Below are 18,130 nucleotides of genomic sequence, written 5' to 3'. Positions count from 1 at the left end.
CCGGGGAAAGGCTGCGGCACAGAGACTTGAGGACTCGACATGTCAATATTCTCTGCCTCCCTTTCCCGGGAACAGCAAGTCCGAGTCATGAACTGGCTAACTTCTTCCGGTATTTGTGATGGACGAGAGAAAGAAACAGGTACGTCATGAAGGAGAAGAGATGGAAATGAGCAGGAAATCTCTCAAGAGAAGGCGAACCAGGTGATGACATGTATCTCAAGGTGGGCAGGTGACCAGTGAGTGGTGTTTTGTTTGGTGATGGCCAGACGAAAGGAGGTGTCTGTTCATAGGGCATCGAGTGCTCGAAATACTGGCTAGTCTGTTGAAAAGATAACATACCGTGGCATGAGTGTCTGGGCCGAGTGGTCGTGGTCGTGGCCGGCGTGGCCTGCTGCAAGGTCCAGCTCCGCAATGGATGGACTGCAGCGATCTCCGACATGAAGCCCAAAGAGAGAGAGGAAGATCCTTGTTTCACAGCCCATGATGAAAAGGCAGGTTTTTGGGGTGCATTAAGGACTCCTCCCGGGAACCAGGGGCCGAGGCTGTTGCATGGCGTGTGAGCTGCCGAGGCTGTTGCATGGCGTGTGAGCTGTGGCTTTCGAAGCACACTTTGCATGCGGGTCTCAATGCATCTCTTTTGGAACGCCATCGTCGCTGTCGTCGTGGTCGACTGTATCAAAGAACGGTTCAAAGTCTACCGCTTTTTAGGACGAAAGACGTTGGACGTTGAAAGCCCAAATGATGATATGTTTCAACTGATCCACGGTCAGATAATTGCATGTAGATCGATCGCAAAAGCAAAACCCCCAAACGACGCAGTCAACCGACCGTCAGACACGGAAGAGGACTGGAAGCAGCGGGCACCAACTGAGAAGATAATCTCTCAAACATTGTCTCGCTCTGTGTCGGACGAGGAATGGAGCCCGTTGAACGATACCAGGGGCAGAAAAGAAGGAGCATCGAGAGACGACGGTGTCACCTAGGTAATAGCCTCGACTCAGTGCGAATACTCATCACATCCTTCTTCGAGCATATGGCAGGAGAATACCACGATACACGGCACAAAGCTCGTACTCGTGTGGAATTCATGACGTGCATCATCTTCTCACAGCACAGCGAGGGATGAATTGGCATCTGCAATTCTGCATGCTCCATCTTGTTTCGCGTTTGTGGAGGGGTTGTGTCGATTGGTAAAATTGGCGAGTGGACATTGGATTGGAATGCATCGGCGTGGCATCTCGAATTCTGGTTTCAAACAAGCAAAAAAACGTCAACCGCCGGTGAGATTGGAGGAAGGTGTAGTTGTGCCCGCAGATGGAAACCAAGGAAGAACAAGAAGGCATGGCCAAGTCAACTTAAGAGCTCCACTTTGGACTTCCAATGGCGCTAGCATCAACTGGAAAGCGTCGCCGTGCCTTTTTCCGTGCTTTCTCCATTTCCACTTTTTCGTTCCTTCTCTCCAGTGTTCGCGCGCACCCGCCGTGTGCTGCCGGGGTACGTACCGCTGGCACGAGCGCAGGCACGCACCGCTAGCCGTAGCAGTAGCGACAAGTGGAAGCTGGCAGCCGGGGTATGAGAGCAAATCGCGCCAATCCGCGAGGGTTCGCTGACCCGGCACCAAACTTGAGAATCCTCTGTCTCCAGCAAGAACCCAGTCGGTTGCCAGTGGGACCCATATCATCTCGACACCAAGGCAGGTCCCGGTGGGTGGCCGGCCGTCACGGTCCAGGACCCCTGGAAAAGATGGAAGGACGTCCAGTGGCAGCAATTGCACATCTGCAAGCCGAGACGGGCGACACGGGCGGAAAACCTCAGGACGGGAAGTGTGAGACCTTTTCTCTCACCTTTTTTTGACGGAGGAAAAGAGGAGAGGAGGACCTGCTTGCTGCGACATGCGACCTGCCACACTGGAGAGGTGACCTGCCATTGACCTTGTTGATATTGCATGTCTCGAGCTTGATTCCATTGATTCAACCACACACACACCACACACACACCACACAACTTCTCCCTTCCTTCCTTTCCTCCACACAAGGACGCCTGCCGTACTCCCGTTGAATGTGGTGTGGTGACTTTGAGAGGCTCCTCCACCATTGTCTTGTCTTGTCTTGTCTTTACACCTTGTTGTCTCTTTCCCTTCGTTTTCTCAGTGTGGTAGATACTAGAGGTAACTACCTGGCCCACGAGCCTACCTACCTGTACCGACGACAACGACAACGTGCCACACGGCAACTGTACGGACTTTCTCTCACTTTGATCCTTCGACCTTACCGCAGGCATCTATTGCCTCGACGTCCACTCATTACCTAGACTATCTCGGAGAAGCGCAGCAGTTTGCCATTGAGCATTGAGCTAGCTACCCACGCCGGCGACACTTGCTTGAATCTGTTTGGCAGCGATCCCCTCGCCTGACGAGCCGAACAACAACAGCGGTGTCTCTGTGTCCACCCCAGTGTCCGCCATAGCCGTGTCTGGTGTCTGGAGTCTGGAGATCGGACAGCAAAAGGGAGACACTGCGAGCCGGGTCCCCTGAGTTCGTCCCTCACGTCTGGATGTACATACAGGTTCACTTCCCTTGAGTTGTGCATGAAGCATTGAGTGGTCCCAGGTTCTGGTCACAATCGCTCGTCAGTGGTCTGGCTTGCAGGTTCAGGTTGTCTTGTTCACCTCCACCACCCAAAAGCGGCCAAGTCCCTTCCCCCAAGAGGGCCCCAGGGCAGGCCACCGACCGCCGACCCAGCAGGAGACCGGACCCAGCAACGAATCCATTCCGTTCAGCAGGGAGCGAAGCAGACCTTTCCACGGACTGAATGAAAATCCCAAACGCCCAATTCTGTCGTCAATTGTCTCATCATTGTCGCCTGCCGACTGCGACTGCAGTTGCAATTGCAAGCCGAACTGGTTCGTGTCTTGCGTGTTCGGGCCTTTGAACGACCACACTATCGATCCCTTACCTGGATGGACTTTGGTGCCCGCCCTTTTTACAGCGACTTTAGAGGTACCCTGTCACCCTGCAGCAGTTAGGCCACGGCCACTTGCCATCCATTTTTTGCGACTACAGACGACACACGATTACACACGACGACGGCCATTGCGATTTACCACATCTACTTGCTCTTGCGATTGCGATTCCGACTGTGATTACGGTTGCCCCGGCGACTGCGATTCATCGACCAAGGTGCAAACTCTCGGTGAAAGGGACCAAAGGGGAAAGGGGCTTCGACCGCAGGAACGCACCTGCATTGTCCACATTCCTCCGCCGCCAGTTGTCTCCTTACCGCACTGCACTGCGCACACTACCACACCAACAACAACATCCGCCCAAAGCAGTAATGTCCTGACGATGCAAACCACCACCTTTGCGAACCACGACTTTTCCCTCACTCCCTTTTCCTTTCCCGGCGGTCAGTCGTCGACATAGCTCCCCCCCGTCTGGCCAAGATGCAGGCCGTGCCGAGTGTAAGTCGACAAATTCAAGAGTTTAAGCTCGACACTACAGCACCACCACCAAACACCATCATCATCATCATCACCATCACTGTCACCGATACTACCTAATTCTACACTTTTTCTGCACTTCTCGGCATTCCCACTGCGCAAACAAAACCGCTGGACGGGTCCCGTACACACGATCCCCCTTCTGGACTTATCGCGACGTCCTTTCCTTCTGCCATTTCCCGCCTGCACGTAGCCGGTTTTCGTTGCAGGACCCCCGATGCTAACTTCAATCCTTGCTTGCAGCTCGTGGGAACCGGCACCGTTGTCGCGGCCGCCGCTACTGGCCTAGTATTTGGCCAGCCCCCCGACCTCGACCCCCCTCGGCCCATATCCAAGAGAAAGATGGCCCAGGACTACGATCTATTCCGAATGCCCATGGCATCTCCCCGACCCGGCACCAGCGGGGCCCTTCTCACCTCTCCGCAATCAGAGTGCTTTCCGTACAGCTCCTTTGACCCGACTTCTGATGTACTTCCGGGACCCCTTACGTCACATCCCACCAACTCGGCCGGCCAGCGCCCCGGCAGTTTACCCCCACCGCCCTCGAGAGGGAACCGGAGGCAGTCATTCATACGGAGCCATAGCGAGCGGTCCACAGGCAATAGTGTGCGGGATTCGAGTTCGTCAAGGGAATCGTGGTTGAAGCGCCTGTCGATACGCCCACTATCTCAGCATGGAAGCAGTCCAAGGTCAAGCATGGGTCCGGACTCGCCTTCAATAAACTTCTCCAACAACGGTTCAGAAGCGCCCATGTTGAGGTCAAACACCACTACCACGTCCGGACCACAAGTGGCGCCAAACAAGCTGGTCAAGAGGATAACTACTGGGCAAGGAGGAAACTCAGAGGCGAAGCAAAAACGAGGATCGAGGTCACAACTACCGACTTTGCGACGACCAGCCACCAGCCACCAAAGGTCCATGACACTCCAGCAGCTTCAGGGTACCTTCTGCCCAACACCAGTGGATCCCAAGTTCTCGCTAGAAGAAGAGCCGGAGCCCCAAGTTCATACGACGAACCCACAGGCAGAGGTTGGCGTTGCAAAGGGTCGTGGGCGATGGACATCGTTCTTCCATGCTCGGATACTCAGGTCATCCGGCCGGAGAAGTGGTCTGCGGTTGAGCGAAAGTAGCCTCGATAACCTCTTGCTGCCTTCCAAGCGTGTGCAAGTACAGGCAGACAATGCGCCCAGGCCCTACCTAACCAAGCCAGATTGCATAGCGGCCTACCCAACTCCGGAAATGAAACCACGGCAATCTCGACCGGAAACCCGAGGAGGACGTTTGGAGGGCCTAGACTGTGCACCACCTGCTTCTCCAACTGGGCAGTTGAGGAGGTCGCTGTCGTTCCGAAATCTCAATTCACCCGAGACAAGGGTGCTGAAGAGTACAAACGCCCAACGCCCGAGACGAGGCACTGCAAGTGATGCCGAGGGCAGCGGTAGACATGCAGCAGGACCCGGGCCGTTGAACGATTTCATGCTTGGTGCATCCAATCGTGCAGATCAGCCCGAGGCCAGACCGACTTGGGATGGAAATTCTCCACCAACTCAAACAACATCAAAACACTTGGAAACAGGTTTGAGGCCGGGCCTTCGTCTAGTTATTTCTCACAAAAGAAATCCTTCGGCCCCGCTTGTTCCCATGTCCCGCATCCCAAGCCTCAACGTCGACGTTACACGATTTGATCAACCCAGCCCCACCCCCTCATCAGCTTCTCCAAGTCCATATCAAGGCCCAATCAACTACATGTCGGCCACACAGGGCCTTCCGGTGCAACCAAGAAGTCGATCGGGCGGCTCTGGCGAACAAGCGTCTACGCTAGTTGGCTCAGAATCGATCGACGGTCGGGATGGTTTGTCTGGCGATGACGATGACACAGACCTTCGAAGCGACGGCATGTATGATTCGTTCCGCACCGGTGCCTCCTCCAGTCGGCTGAGGACGGTTGAGACGCCACTAGAGTCCATGTTTGACGAGTCGCCACCGAGCACCGCTGGTAACAGCAAAAACAAGAGGCTGTCCATCCAAGAAATCCTCGGGCAATCGTGGGATGGTGCTGCCAGGATTATGGAGGAGGACAAAGGTCTTCCGCCAACCTTACGCGCCGCGTATCTGTCGGACGCGACCAGGATCGCTCACGACGGAAATGACCAAAACAGCTTCGAGCTTGGTCCTACACCGACTCTCTCCTTGGGCGAACATGACTTTGGCCGCCTATCACTCGACGACGATGAAGATGACGACTGGGCGCGAGACGATGATGAGGCATTCAGCAACCACCTTTCACCACCATCCACGACGAACTCGAGCCGCGTCAGCCCCGCGATACGACAGGCGCTGGCAGGCCTATGCGAGCAAAGCAATGCGGATCTCGGGCATGATGCACTCAACGACCGACCGCGGAGTAACATCTTCGACTGGTGTGAAGCACCGTCGGTTGACAAATTCGACCACGACGGTGAATCATTGCGGCCCAAGACGGTGCACGGAAAGCAGATTCTGGACTTGAGAGGAGGCCGCTCTGTAATCAGGAAAGGGCCCAGCGCAGCCCACATACGGAGCCAAAGTGTCCCTGTCGTTCCTGATCTTGCTGAAGGCTCCAAGCCTACGCCCAAGTTTGGCACGTGGGGACTGAGTTCCAAGACAGTCAGTGAGGACTGGGATGACGACTTTGACTTTGAAGAGGTGCCAGTAAGTGCAACCGGTTGCAAGGACTCTGCCACGAGCTTCTCGATGCTTGTCCCTGCTTCCATCCAAGCGAGCCAGCCCTCTGTCAAAGCACATTCAGGACAAATCCGCGAACTTTCCTTGTTGGTTAACGACCTCAAGCGGCTATGCCGTCATGGAAAGGAGCTTGACATCCTGAATGGCCCAGCAGCATCGAAGTGGGAAGAGGCTGAGAACATCATTGAGCTTGCTTCGCCAGACGAAGAGGACAAAGATGACGCCGACACCAGCTCGCAGTCAACAGAGTCGAAGATTTCAAGCTTCGATGAGCGTTACCTGGAAGAAGGGTTTGACGGCTCGATCCTTGACCCACAAATCGATCCGTTTGAGGCCATCCCGCCTCCCATGGGAAAAACCACGGTGATACGTGAGCGACAAGTGGCACGGCGACGATCGGTCTTCTCTCCTGACGATGACATCTTTGGTGGAGGATGGCCGCTCACGGATGGAAGCGCAAAGGCGACGCGACCGCATACCCCCGAGAGGTCGGCAAGTCCCACCGGGAAATCGGCAATGATTGCGACAGTCATTGAAGCCATGCAGCAGCAACGGGCAGAGCCTGTTAAGCACGTAGCCCCGGTCAAGCCTCCAAGTTCGAAACTGTTTTTCGACACAAACAGCCTCCACGAGTTGGTTAAGCGAGCAGGCCAGCTTCGAGACTCTCTCGCGGAAACGGTCCGGCGGGCGGAATTGCTCACACAAACTCCCACCAATACCCCCCGGGTTGAGCCACCAAAGTCTCGCCATAACCTTGACGGGAGCCCGGCTTTCACTCGAGTCTTTACGGACCCCTCGGCAAGCCCGCAGACTCCTCAGAGGCGATTGCCCAAGAGCCATAGTACGAATTCGGTCCTTAGGAGAAAGTCCTCTGTTGATTCTCCACGGTTGCATATGATGACCGTTAGCTAGTGGAGGAGACGAAAACGACGGCACGAACCGAGCCTAACGGGAACGATGACACATTGTATATGTAAAATTAATATATTTCGCCACGAACGCATGAACCAGGATGGTACGCCAGCATCTCAGGCTCGAACCGGCTCCTGAGATGGGCTGGATCGAGAGATATGAGTGATGAGGGTATTCCCGCTATATTTGGCTGAGGCCATCGGATACGAAGACATAATGGAGGATGTTATCGATTGAGGAAAGAAAGACACGAGATGATGCGACAGAAAGAACTGTCGCGCTTTTCTACTGTAACGAGGAGAGAATGGAACACAGAAAAACGTATGGGGAGATAATGGCCATGGCATAGCAGGGCATGCGGCATATTCATTGTTCTGGTTTTCTTGCATGGCAGGATCTTCCTTGAGCAGCAGCAGCAGCAGCACTTCCTTATACCATTTGCATTGCTTCTGGGTCAGGTTGCGGAAAGGGGGGGGGGAGGAAAAACGCATAAAAACGAACAGACGGGGGTAAAACGAGCGTAAGCATACCCTATCAACAGACATGATCAAGTCATGAAATAGCCTCATGAACGGTTGATCGTCTTTTAAGTTTAAATTAATATGTCAATGTCTATCTACATCTCTCTTTCACTTATTTCATGAATGTCCGAAGGTGCTATGGTAACCTCTGTGTCTTCAAATTAGGTAGCCTGTCCTTACTTAGTCACTTGTCCTGCTCCCATTGTGAGCGTGCTACAAAGTAAACATTGCTCATGACGTAGATGGCCGCGACGGTGCCTGACAGGACAAAAGCTGACCGTCAGACAAGTCCACGATCCGGTGAATGAAAAGCCAGGGCATCATAGGCCGGACGCAGATGTTGCATGGTCGCTGCCGCTGCAATGCAGTGCATCTACCTCTGGTGTACTGTTCAATGTAAGGTACAACAGTCAACAAGTAGGGAGGTAGCGAGCGATTGACCTTTCGCTGTTTGGTGTTTGGATGAATGAGATCTTTCCTTTTTCTCAATCCCAACTTCCCCTTCTTTGAAAATGATACGCGGCATGGATCACAAGAACGGGCTCGTCCTTTCCTTCCCCAGGTCGGGCAGTCCAGGTACCCCAAATTCCTAATCAGGCCCCTACTGGCTACTACCCCGTACCGAGCGTACAGGTAAGCTTCCATGCCATTGATGGAAACATGGAAATGGAGGGGTAGCTCTTGGTGTACGTGTAAGTGATAAAACAAACAGCTATTTATTATACGGCGCTGATTGAGAAAGTTCTAAGGGGCAACTTTGTAGTGTCTACCATAAGTGTACAGGTTTTGAAGGGGATGCAGCGCCCTTCGAGTTGAATCGACGATGTCCCTCATCTCGCAGTCCAGTCTAGGCCAGTCGTGCCCAAACCAACCATGCAAATCCAATTGGAGGTTGTGACAGTTCGACGGCGGTCTCGAGCTGGCAACTTACCCCACATTGGCAAGAGCAAGTCCAGGGTGCCCCTGGGCCCCGCCGCCCGGCTGGTTTTGCCTGCCAACTTGTCCCAACCAACCAGAAACAGACTAGCGCGTCGCGCTGGCCCCTCGAGACAGCTGGGGGGTTTTGGTGGTAAACACGCGGAAACCACTGGGAAGGAGAGCGCAGGGACCACACGGACGGGTCGACAGGCCTTCCAGAGGTTCGACAGCGCCTGATGTCCCCACTTTGGCAGCGGCAACCCAGCAGCCCGGCGAGCGGCGGCGGCGGTGAACGAGAAGCTGGGGTGCTGGCCCGGCTGTGGCCCGCTCATTTCTTGCACCAAAAATCAACAAATCTCCCTTTCCACTCCCAAGACTCCCAGTCTCTCCCCCTAGGCCAGACATCAAACCTCTCCACTTTCACCGACCTCCGTCGTCTCTCCGTCTATTCGCGTCGGGCTTTATCACCACTTCCATCTTTTTGCTCTTCCATCTTTCTGCCTTCAACCTCCACACAGAACCCGTGTTCGTCATCACAAAACCGTCAAGATGCGTGAAATTGTAAGTCTCCCTATGCTGACCACCACGCCGCGCACGCAGAACAATCCTTTTTTTTGCTCCCTAGACCCCTGATTGTCCTACCCCACCAAACTGCCTCGTCTCCTTCTGTGCCTCTGCCTACCGCTTCCTGATATCATCATGATCCTCCTGCTCGCTCCCTCGCCGTCGCGGGCACTGCTATCTCTCGAGGATATCATGGACATAGACGCTGACACGATCTCTTTGCGTGCTATAGGTTCATCTCCAGACCGGCCAATGCGTAAGTCGATAATAGCTCCCCGTCGCGATCCAACAACAACAAAAACAGCAGGACTGACACGACACCCACAATCAGGGTAACCAAATCGGTGCCGCCTTCTGGTACGTCGTCATCATCTCGAATAACGGCGCCTTTGGTGAACGGGACACTGACAGAATAAACAGGCAGACTATCTCTGGCGAGCACGGCCTCGACGCCTCCGGTGTGTACGTAACTTCGTGCCTGATAACTATCCGGTGATGACCTCGAAAGCTCACCGCCCCATAACAGCTACAATGGCACTTCGGAGCTCCAGCTCGAGCGCATGAACGTCTACTTCAACGAGGTGAGCAACAACCAGACCCGATGACCTCCCTCTAGAGGGGTTGGGTTGCTAACTAGCTTCGCGCTTCATAGGCTTCCGGCAACAAGTATGTCCCTCGTGCCGTCCTCGTCGATCTCGAGCCCGGTACCATGGATGCCGTCCGCGCCGGTCCCTTCGGCCAGCTCTTCCGCCCCGACAACTTCGTCTTCGGCCAGTCCGGTGCCGGCAACAACTGGGCCAAGGGTCATTACACTGAGGGTGCTGAGCTTGTTGACCAGGTTCTCGATGTCGTCCGTCGCGAGGCTGAGGGCTGCGACTGCCTCCAGGGTTTCCAGATCACCCACTCCCTCGGTGGTGGTACCGGTGCCGGTATGGGTACCCTCCTTATCTCCAAGATTCGTGAGGAGTTCCCCGACCGCATGATGGCCACCTTCTCCGTCGTGCCCTCCCCCAAGGTCTCCGATACCGTTGTCGAGCCCTACAACGCCACCCTCTCCGTCCATCAGCTCGTTGAGAACTCCGACGAGACCTTCTGCATTGACAACGAGGCTCTTTACGACATTTGCATGAGGACTCTCAAGCTCTCCAACCCCTCTTACGGCGATCTTAACCACCTCGTCTCGGCCGTCATGTCCGGTGTTACCGTCTCCCTTCGTTTCCCCGGCCAGCTCAACTCCGATCTCCGCAAGCTCGCCGTCAACATGGTTCCCTTCCCCCGTCTCCATTTCTTCATGGTCGGCTTCGCTCCCCTTACCAGCCGCGGCGCCCACCACTTCCGTGCCGTCTCCGTGCCCGAGTTGACCCAGCAGATGTTCGACCCCAAGAACATGATGGCCGCTTCTGACTTCCGCAACGGCCGTTACCTCACCTGCTCTGCCATCTTGTAAGTTTCCTCGAAAATGCTGCTCTTGTGACTAGTACTGACAAAATCAAACAGCCGTGGCAAGGTCTCCATGAAGGAGGTTGAGGACCAGATGCGCAACGTTCAGAACAAGAACTCTTCCTACTTCGTCGAGTGGATCCCGAACAACGTCCAGACTGCCCTCTGCTCCATTCCTCCCCGCGGCCTCAAGATGTCCTCCACCTTCGTCGGTAACTCCACCGCCATCCAGGAGCTCTTCAAGCGTATCGGCGAGCAGTTCACTGCCATGTTCAGGCGCAAGGCTTTCTTGCATTGGTACACTGGTGAGGGTATGGACGAGATGGAGTTCACTGAGGCTGAGTCCAACATGAACGATCTCGTCTCCGAGTACCAGCAATACCAGGATGCTGGTGTTGACGAGGAGGAGGAGGAGTACGAGGAGGAGGCCCCTCTTGAGGGCGAGGAGTAGGCAATTCCACTCACTATTCGGGCTCCTCTGCGCACGTGAAGGACCGAAGGCCATACCCTGCTCGGTGGAATTCCGGGCTTGTCGATTTACGCACATATGCGCATTCTTGACTTGGAGCGGAGGAGTTCTTCGTTGCGGGTTACGGTGTTTTAATAAAGAAAAGGCCAAATCAAGCTGCTAGATATACCTGTCAGACATTCTAGTTGTTGGCCCATATACTCTTAATTCATCAGACAGTACATGCATGTTGCATGATGATGATAAAATCTGTTATATTCCAGGCGTAAATCGCCGGTAATACCATTGCCTGTCCACCCTCCTGTAGTCATTGCAACCCGAGACATATTACGAGCCCCTAGTCAAAGAACTGTAACAATTTCCCTGTTAATCGTATGCCTCAGCTTTAAGTCTTCGGAAGATGCGACAGAACTACGGGAGGAACTATCATCATACAGCAGATTGCCGGGCGATCGCGAAGCGGTACTCGTTCCTTCGGTATTGAAATTATTCACTTGGTTTGTCTTGTGGCTTGAGTCGGTCGACTCAGGCGTGGCGAGAGCCCGGCAAGACACGTAGTCGTGATAAGAACCCCAGGTTCCTCGATTCTTAGCCCTTGGCTCAAGCGTATTGTCAATGATGCTCCCGATCTCTATGGTAAGTAGCTCACACGATAAAGCATCACCGAAATGCATTGTAGCAGGTGTATCTCTTTAGCTACTCGTCACCAACAAAACGAAAGATGAGGAAGTGTCGGCGCGTACCATGAAGCGTGATGATTTCCGGTCAGCTGAAACTCATCTAGTAGCTAGTTGGCGAGGTAAGTAGCTTCCTTTTGTGGAGATTTGGAGGTGATATGCTGAAAGTAAATGGCGAAGTGAAATTTCTCGAGCTTTTTTGCGAAAATGGAATTGGTGGAAAGACAAATCGTTCTGTTGTGAGAAGTGTAGACAATACCATCAGTTATGCAGTTCAACTACTTAAGTATGAGTAGTTATATAATATTATGATTCCGCTAAAATTAATAACAATAACAGGACCGGTAGCTCAGGGGTAGAGCGTTCGGCTGCAGTCCGAACGGTCACGCGTTCAAATCGCGTTCAGTCCTCAAACTTTTTACTTTTTTTTTTTTTTACATCCACCGCTGCTGTCCCTGTACTTTGACTTTTCGCTCCTTTGTGCTAGCACCCCTATCCTGTGGTCTTTACGTTTTTGATGAGGACTTGCGGAAAGTGTATAAGTTACAAGTAGGCAATTTCCTGAACTGAAGGTGCCCAGATGTAGATGGAGGAGGTTGAAGGGGGTTGAAGGGAAGTGACCGGTGGGGAGCCACAGTAGAGGATAATTGAACGACAGATGCTGATAAGAACTACGAAGTTCGGGAAGGAACGTACGAACTGGGTGTTACGGCCATAGCAGAATGGCAGGAGTGTCCCGTCTCCTCCCGTCCACTCCATGACTGTTACAGGCACCGCAGGAGATATCGAAGACCCATGAAAATCCTTGGTGAAAGCATGGAAGCCAAGCCTGGCAAGAAGAAAGGTGAAGTCAATTGGGAAAGAACCATCCATGGAGTTCGAGACATCTTCCCTGTGAAGAGGCGCATCTCCTATGGAAGCAGTGATGAGCAAAAGACGCTTGGGAGTTCCTTCCTTCCTGATGGGCTTGAGGGACCGGAAGTCATGGATGGCTCGATAATGGCCAGAGGTAAGAGGACATTGGTGATGTGACGGATCTACGTAGTTCAATTGAGAGGGAAACGGCGTACTAGGCGTGGAATGGTGTTGTCACCACGCGTGAGTGGTATAGAGGGCAGGAGTCGTCGAGGAATGTTTTGTCCTCTCCACCTGAATTCACGATGATCAACAGCGGGACAGGAGCTATCGAACACTCGTGAAGTTTTTGCGTTCACATAAATTTACCCCATAATTTCTCAAGCATGTCGATTGGGAAAGAGCCATGGAGGCCGCCAGGACATTTTTTTCTGCAGCAGCTACATTTGCAGAGGCCGGGCCAGGAAGGAGATGATTAACAGATTCTGGGTAGTTCCTTGCTGCACTCGGGTTGATTTAGGGGGCCCGAGGTTGAAATCATGAGGCGGAGGGGTTTGACTGGTATTTCTCTTTCCTTTCTTTTAATGGGACATGGTGCTCGTTGGGGGTGTTTCGTGCCTTCCATCTTGGCTTCTCGTAGCTGCCCTCGATATTTCCTTTGTGGATCTGGCAACCTGAATCTCCTCCTGATGATGAAAGGAAGTCGCGACGGTGTCTGTCTACAATTTTCTCGTTGGAAGAGTTGGTCGCATCCAGTCAACTGAATTTCTGCCAGTTCATCACTGCCCGACTACGTCTAGAGGTTGAACTGTGACTCGCTTCCTTGAGTCCAGTCCCAGTGTTTGGGCTGGGAAGATCAATGGCTCGGTCATGGGGCTGGAGAAAATCCTTCTTGACTTCATGTAAGTTCCTCGAACAATACTTTACTCCCACCACAACTATCGCCGATAGTTGATCGTTTAGGTTGTGTACTTTCTCTTGGCCAAACCGATGCCTTTGAGGAGACCAAAAGCACTTCGGCGGCACTATTGTGTGAGTTCCATAGTATGTACGAGATGTCAGTTGTCTACTGCACTCTAAGGACGTCTTCGCCTACTTCTCTACTGACACTGTATTTTTATGTCAAGTGCAAAGCTATATTCATTCAAGCACATCTTTTCAAGACCATGCCGCCGATCTATGAGTACCGTTTACGGCGGGGAGATAACAGTCAAACTCGTCTACTGTATTAGGAAGATATGGTCAAAGGAACCGAGGAACACATCAGGTATTAGTCTAGTTCGTTTTCAGCTTTCGTCAGTAAAGCTGCATCCAACTGTCCCTACTGCTGCCCAGGGACCTCTCAATACACCCGCCAAGTACGTGTTTATCCATTTTTTCTGGACAATACAAGGTGATTTGTATACGTGGAACATACTTCCCCGCTTGTAAGTCTGTTTCTCATACCAGTAATAAAATCTCGCATCCCACACGGCTGGAGGAAGAGGCCTCTCTCTCCTGTTAACTTCCCATCCGATTGCCCGTTCGTCCGTCCCTCCGTCAGGAAGTAAACAGATGCTGTGCGCGCGGATGCAACTTACTGAAAGAAGACATAACACTCACTCAAAACACAGCCTGAGCTCGGCTGCAGCAAGTTTACTAACCGAGTTGCGCAGATATCCTGATAGCTAACGGGGGAAGGCTTTTAATAGCCTTTTTCGGGACTTAACACCGGGGACGGGAACGGGGATGGGGAAGTGAAGGAGGGAGACGTTGACGAACCACTGCACCGACTAAACTTTTCGACTGACAAGCAGCTTAGTGATAATACTTGCCTACTTGGGCCAGGTCAACGTAAATGGTTACAATATACCCCTGGTTTGTTTGTTAGTCTGGTACAAAAAAACGCCCAGTTCCACCCTTCGAACCACTGAGCGTAGAAAAGCATTCAGGCTTCGAACGGACTTGTGCCGTAGGGGACTATCTTCTTATATCTTCCAGACTCAAAACCCTTGAAGAGACGGAGAGAGGCATCAGAGTAGACGGAGAGAGACAGAAAAGAGGGTTTCGTGGCTTACTAGACCCTGATCAATGTCAATTGCTTCAAACGAAAGCCAGAAGAAGGCCAATAAGAGTTCAAGTTCTATCTTGTTCGACCCTTGTCCGAAGAACCAAACTATCAAACAAACCAGTATTGTATTGTACTTGTGGCAGCGAAAACTCCAGTTTATGCTTTTCGTGCCAGTATATGGTAGCATGTTGTTCAGCCAGGCTCCCCATGGGCTCGGTATCTTGACTCAAAAAGGATTCATCCAAATTCCAAACGTCGGACGAGGAATCAAGAATCCGAACCTATCAAATACGCAGGCAGTAACACAGCAAGAAAAACCACACAAAACCAGCCAACGAACGCCTCCTCTTCCCCGACCCCAACCGGTCAGTAACAAAATAACCGCAGCTGTAGCTATACCTGTAGCTGTAACAAGCACGTTTAAGATACACAAGTAACGTCACTGACAGCAATCACGCCCACGCCCACGCCTTTAAATCGCACGCACAGTTTACCTACCGTAGGCCGGTAGGTAGAATGACAAAGGGACCTGAGCCTAGGTGCCTAGATAGACGTGCTTCTCCTTCAATCCAAGCTCTCCTCCTCCTGGCACTCACAGCTACACTGTAGCTGCTACAGCTCGTACCCCATCTTCCATTCAGACTTGCAGTTTCGTGTCGTGTAACTTTCCCCATTCCCCATTCCACAAAAACATGGCATGATATAGAAACTCAGCCGCACGCACGTCTGTCTGTCCACCAAACCCAGCCTTGACTCCTTTCAAGTTCGCTTCGCTTAAAACTAGCTGTCGGCTCGGCAGTGGTGAATAACCAGACGCCGATGCCGAAAAAAAGCCAGCCAGCTAACCAGCCAGCCATTTCCCTTGAGAGAGAGAGAGACTGAATAAAAGCAACAAAAAAGGGGGGCGCCTGCAAGCTAAGTGGTGTGACGAGAATTGCATGTGTGTTCGTTTGTTTTGGGAAATTTTATTTTGGAGTTTGGAGTTTGGGGTGGGTTGGTTGAGTGTGTGTGTGTGCTAGACTTGGACTGGTGGCATTCAGGTGCTATTTTCTGCCTGGCAAATGAGTGGTGTGAAGGTGAAGCTGATAGGTTTAATGTGGGTTGATAGGTGGAGGGAGGGAGGGAGATGGGAGGGAGAGAAAGGGAGGTAAGGTAGCGAAGGGGGGTAGGGAAGGAAGAAGTTGAGTGAGGAGTCCAGAGGAAATTCCCCGTCGGGTGGGTCGTCGGTGATATGAAGCTGTGACTGAAGTAATGCTCGTTCGGCTTTGATGAATAAGGAGCACAGTCAGTGATTTTCAATTCATGATTACCGTCATGACGGCTACCTACGAACTTGATATGGTTGGAACTAATATTCTGAGAGAGAAAACATTGTGGTTCTTGCTTGTCATCAGCACCATGAAGCAATTTCTGGGGGCGGATGGGATGGGTGGTGCGCCTGTCAGCACTAGAGAGTCGAAGATTGGGGGAAGCAAAGAGGAGGGACGTTTTCGTGGTCAGCCCTACGAAGAAGCAGCCTTTCCCCAGTCCCCCTCTCCCCCACCGCGAAGGGAGAGAGATAGGGTTCTGACCCCAAAAAAACGTCCGTCCCGGTGGGTTGGGTCGTCCTGCTTGCTTCCTGTCCCCTTTGTCTATTCGATCTCTGATCCGCTTATGTGATATGTAGATGCCATGTTTTGGAGTAGTGTAGGTAGTGTACCAATGCTGTGGTAACCGATCTGATTCATGGGGAATCATTCAGGGCCAGGGGCAATGGAATGGCTTGCTTCTCTGCTTACTCCGCTTTCCCGAGAGAATGGATGCGAATAGATAGTCAAACTCGGTGTAGTAACATATTGAATAGCGGTTTTGAAGCTATCTTTAAACGTTAGTTTGGCTCCAGTCTTGCCTGGGTATGTTGGACACTACAAAGTGATAGCAGTGGAAGTGGTGTTGGTTTCTTCCGAATGAGTCGTCCACTTGTCCGTGGCTATCAGGCCATCTGGCTACCTATGATTGCACAGACCGAATAGTCCGACAGCCCTCCGACTCTTTCTCGCTTCGGAAGCCCGACAACGACATAACCCCAAGCGGATATAGGCAAGGGCTGTTGTGATTGTTGCTCGATCATGGTTGGTGATAAACCGTCACGTCGGCCGACTGAGAGACAACCAAGACACGGGGGCATGGCACAGCCACCCCGCCTTTTCGGTTGTCTTTAACGTGTGTACAACAGAGAAATCATGACTGGTGATGGCTTTCGAGTGCTACAAGACTTCGGGACGGGACTCATGCAGCAAGGAACATGGTAATTGAGAAAAGCGCGAGGGATACGTGCCTCAAGCTCGCTCTATGATCCCGTTCACGGTATGCTTTTTGTTCCTTGATTCTTGAAGCGGGTTAAAGTCCGATAACCTGGACTTGAGAACGTTATCATATCCTACCGTAAAAGGGACCTGTAGAGTTCTTCCGGGGATGAAGCGGTTTCATCTGCTCGGCTCCCAAGACGGCGATGTCTCATCCGAAAAAGAGGCTATGGATAACTTCCGCTTGGAAGCTTGAGATCACAAACCAAACAGTTGATTACGCATCTCCTGGCTGCCTTTTGAGTTTGAAGCATGCTGTGATGAAGATGGCGCGATGTATTCGAAACGCAATGATAAAGTTGACACCTGATATCCGGACCTGGGCGTCCGCCAATAAGAGTGGGAGGAGACGGTGGATATCAAGGGACCAGAAAAGGCGTGCTGTTGTGAGCTGATGCTTTGCTGGTGATCATGAACTTTCGCATGTTGAGATGGGAGTCTCTGAATGGAGTCAAAGTCCAGAAGGGGAACCGCAATTGATGCCAAGATGAGGTTGAATCCGAACCATGTTCCCGGCGGCCCTGATACGGTGCAGTGGCACTCGGGTGGCAGCTGGAATGGAACGGATTGCCGTCTGCCCGGACAAGGTACCAACAGGTGGTCTTCTTTGCGACATGTGCCAAAGAGGAAAGGAATTCATGCCAAAGTTGGGGAAACAGACTGCTGGGCCCTGAGTCATCCAATCACATCTTCATCTTGACGGGACCCCTGTCTTTCCGCTCTTTCTTGCTGGTGCTGGCCTCGAGCGCACCACGAACTGGCGGAGTGGGGCACTTTGGGGTTTTTGGGTTCAGTCCTCCCCCAGGCCGTGTCCCCACCCTGCACCACCACGGTAGCACCTGCACCATCAAACCATCACACACTTCGCTCCGGGCACTCTCTGCCAGGGTCACAGTCACAGCAAAAATACGACTGTAACGACAAAAACACCCGGGATTCAGGTTGGCGGACATGCACACATCCAGTTCGTCGAGATACGGTTATCGCCGGTGCGCCGGTTTCTCAACACATGCTTCCGGATGTCTACATGGTAATGGTACATTGCTACACCCGCCCATGCGTGCCCCTCCATGTCCTCCCTGCAACCAATCATTGGCAAGAAATCGAGAACCTTGCATGATACATTTCCTGAGTCCGATCAGTAGATATCTTTTGTT

At 52.5% G+C, this 18,130-nt stretch overlaps 2 protein-coding genes and 1 non-coding gene across 3 annotated transcripts; all 3 read left to right on the top strand.

Annotated features, from left to right (window-relative positions):
* Positions 1-1,796: 1,796 nt before the first annotated feature.
* Positions 1,797-7,922, top strand: SMAC4_00639 (uncharacterized protein). The gene is made up of 2 exons (XM_003349703.2): positions 1,797-3,459; positions 3,742-7,922. Exons 1-2 carry the CDS (start codon positions 3,442-3,444, stop codon positions 7,132-7,134), a joined length of 3,411 nt encoding a protein of 1,136 aa, XP_003349751.1. The 5' UTR covers positions 1,797-3,441; the 3' UTR covers positions 7,135-7,922.
* Positions 7,923-9,578: 1,656 nt separating this feature from the next.
* On the top strand, positions 9,579-11,309 carry SMAC4_00640 (uncharacterized protein). The gene is made up of 4 exons (XM_003349704.2): positions 9,579-9,599; positions 9,664-9,718; positions 9,790-10,580; positions 10,635-11,309. The coding sequence occupies exons 2-4, from the start codon at positions 9,698-9,700 to the stop codon at positions 11,026-11,028; spliced, it is 1,206 nt and encodes a 401-aa protein (XP_003349752.2). The 5' UTR covers positions 9,579-9,599; positions 9,664-9,697; the 3' UTR covers positions 11,029-11,309.
* A 752-nt stretch (positions 11,310-12,061) lies between these two features.
* On the top strand, positions 12,062-12,133 carry SMAC4_14094. Its single transcript has one exon. It is a non-coding gene; the product is annotated as a tRNA-Cys (tRNA).
* Positions 12,134-18,130: the final 5,997 nt, after the last annotated feature.

This window comes from Sordaria macrospora, chromosome 7 (assembly GCF_033870435.1).
Source record: "Sordaria macrospora chromosome 7, complete sequence".
In the NCBI taxonomy this organism is placed as follows: domain Eukaryota; kingdom Fungi; phylum Ascomycota; class Sordariomycetes; order Sordariales; family Sordariaceae; genus Sordaria; species Sordaria macrospora.
Note: the sequence above shows the minus strand (reverse complement) of the source record. Positions and strands in the feature narration are given on the sequence as shown.

Coding starts and splice junctions, on each gene's coding strand:
- SMAC4_00640 (XM_003349704.2), top strand. CDS start 9,698: ATGAACGTCTACTTCAACGAG. Junction 9,719..9,789: donor TGAACGTCTACTTCAACGAG/GTGAGCAACAAC, acceptor CGCGCTTCATAG/GCTTCCGGCAACAAGTATGT. Junction 10,581..10,634: donor CTCACCTGCTCTGCCATCTT/GTAAGTTTCCTC, acceptor AAAATCAAACAG/CCGTGGCAAGGTCTCCATGA.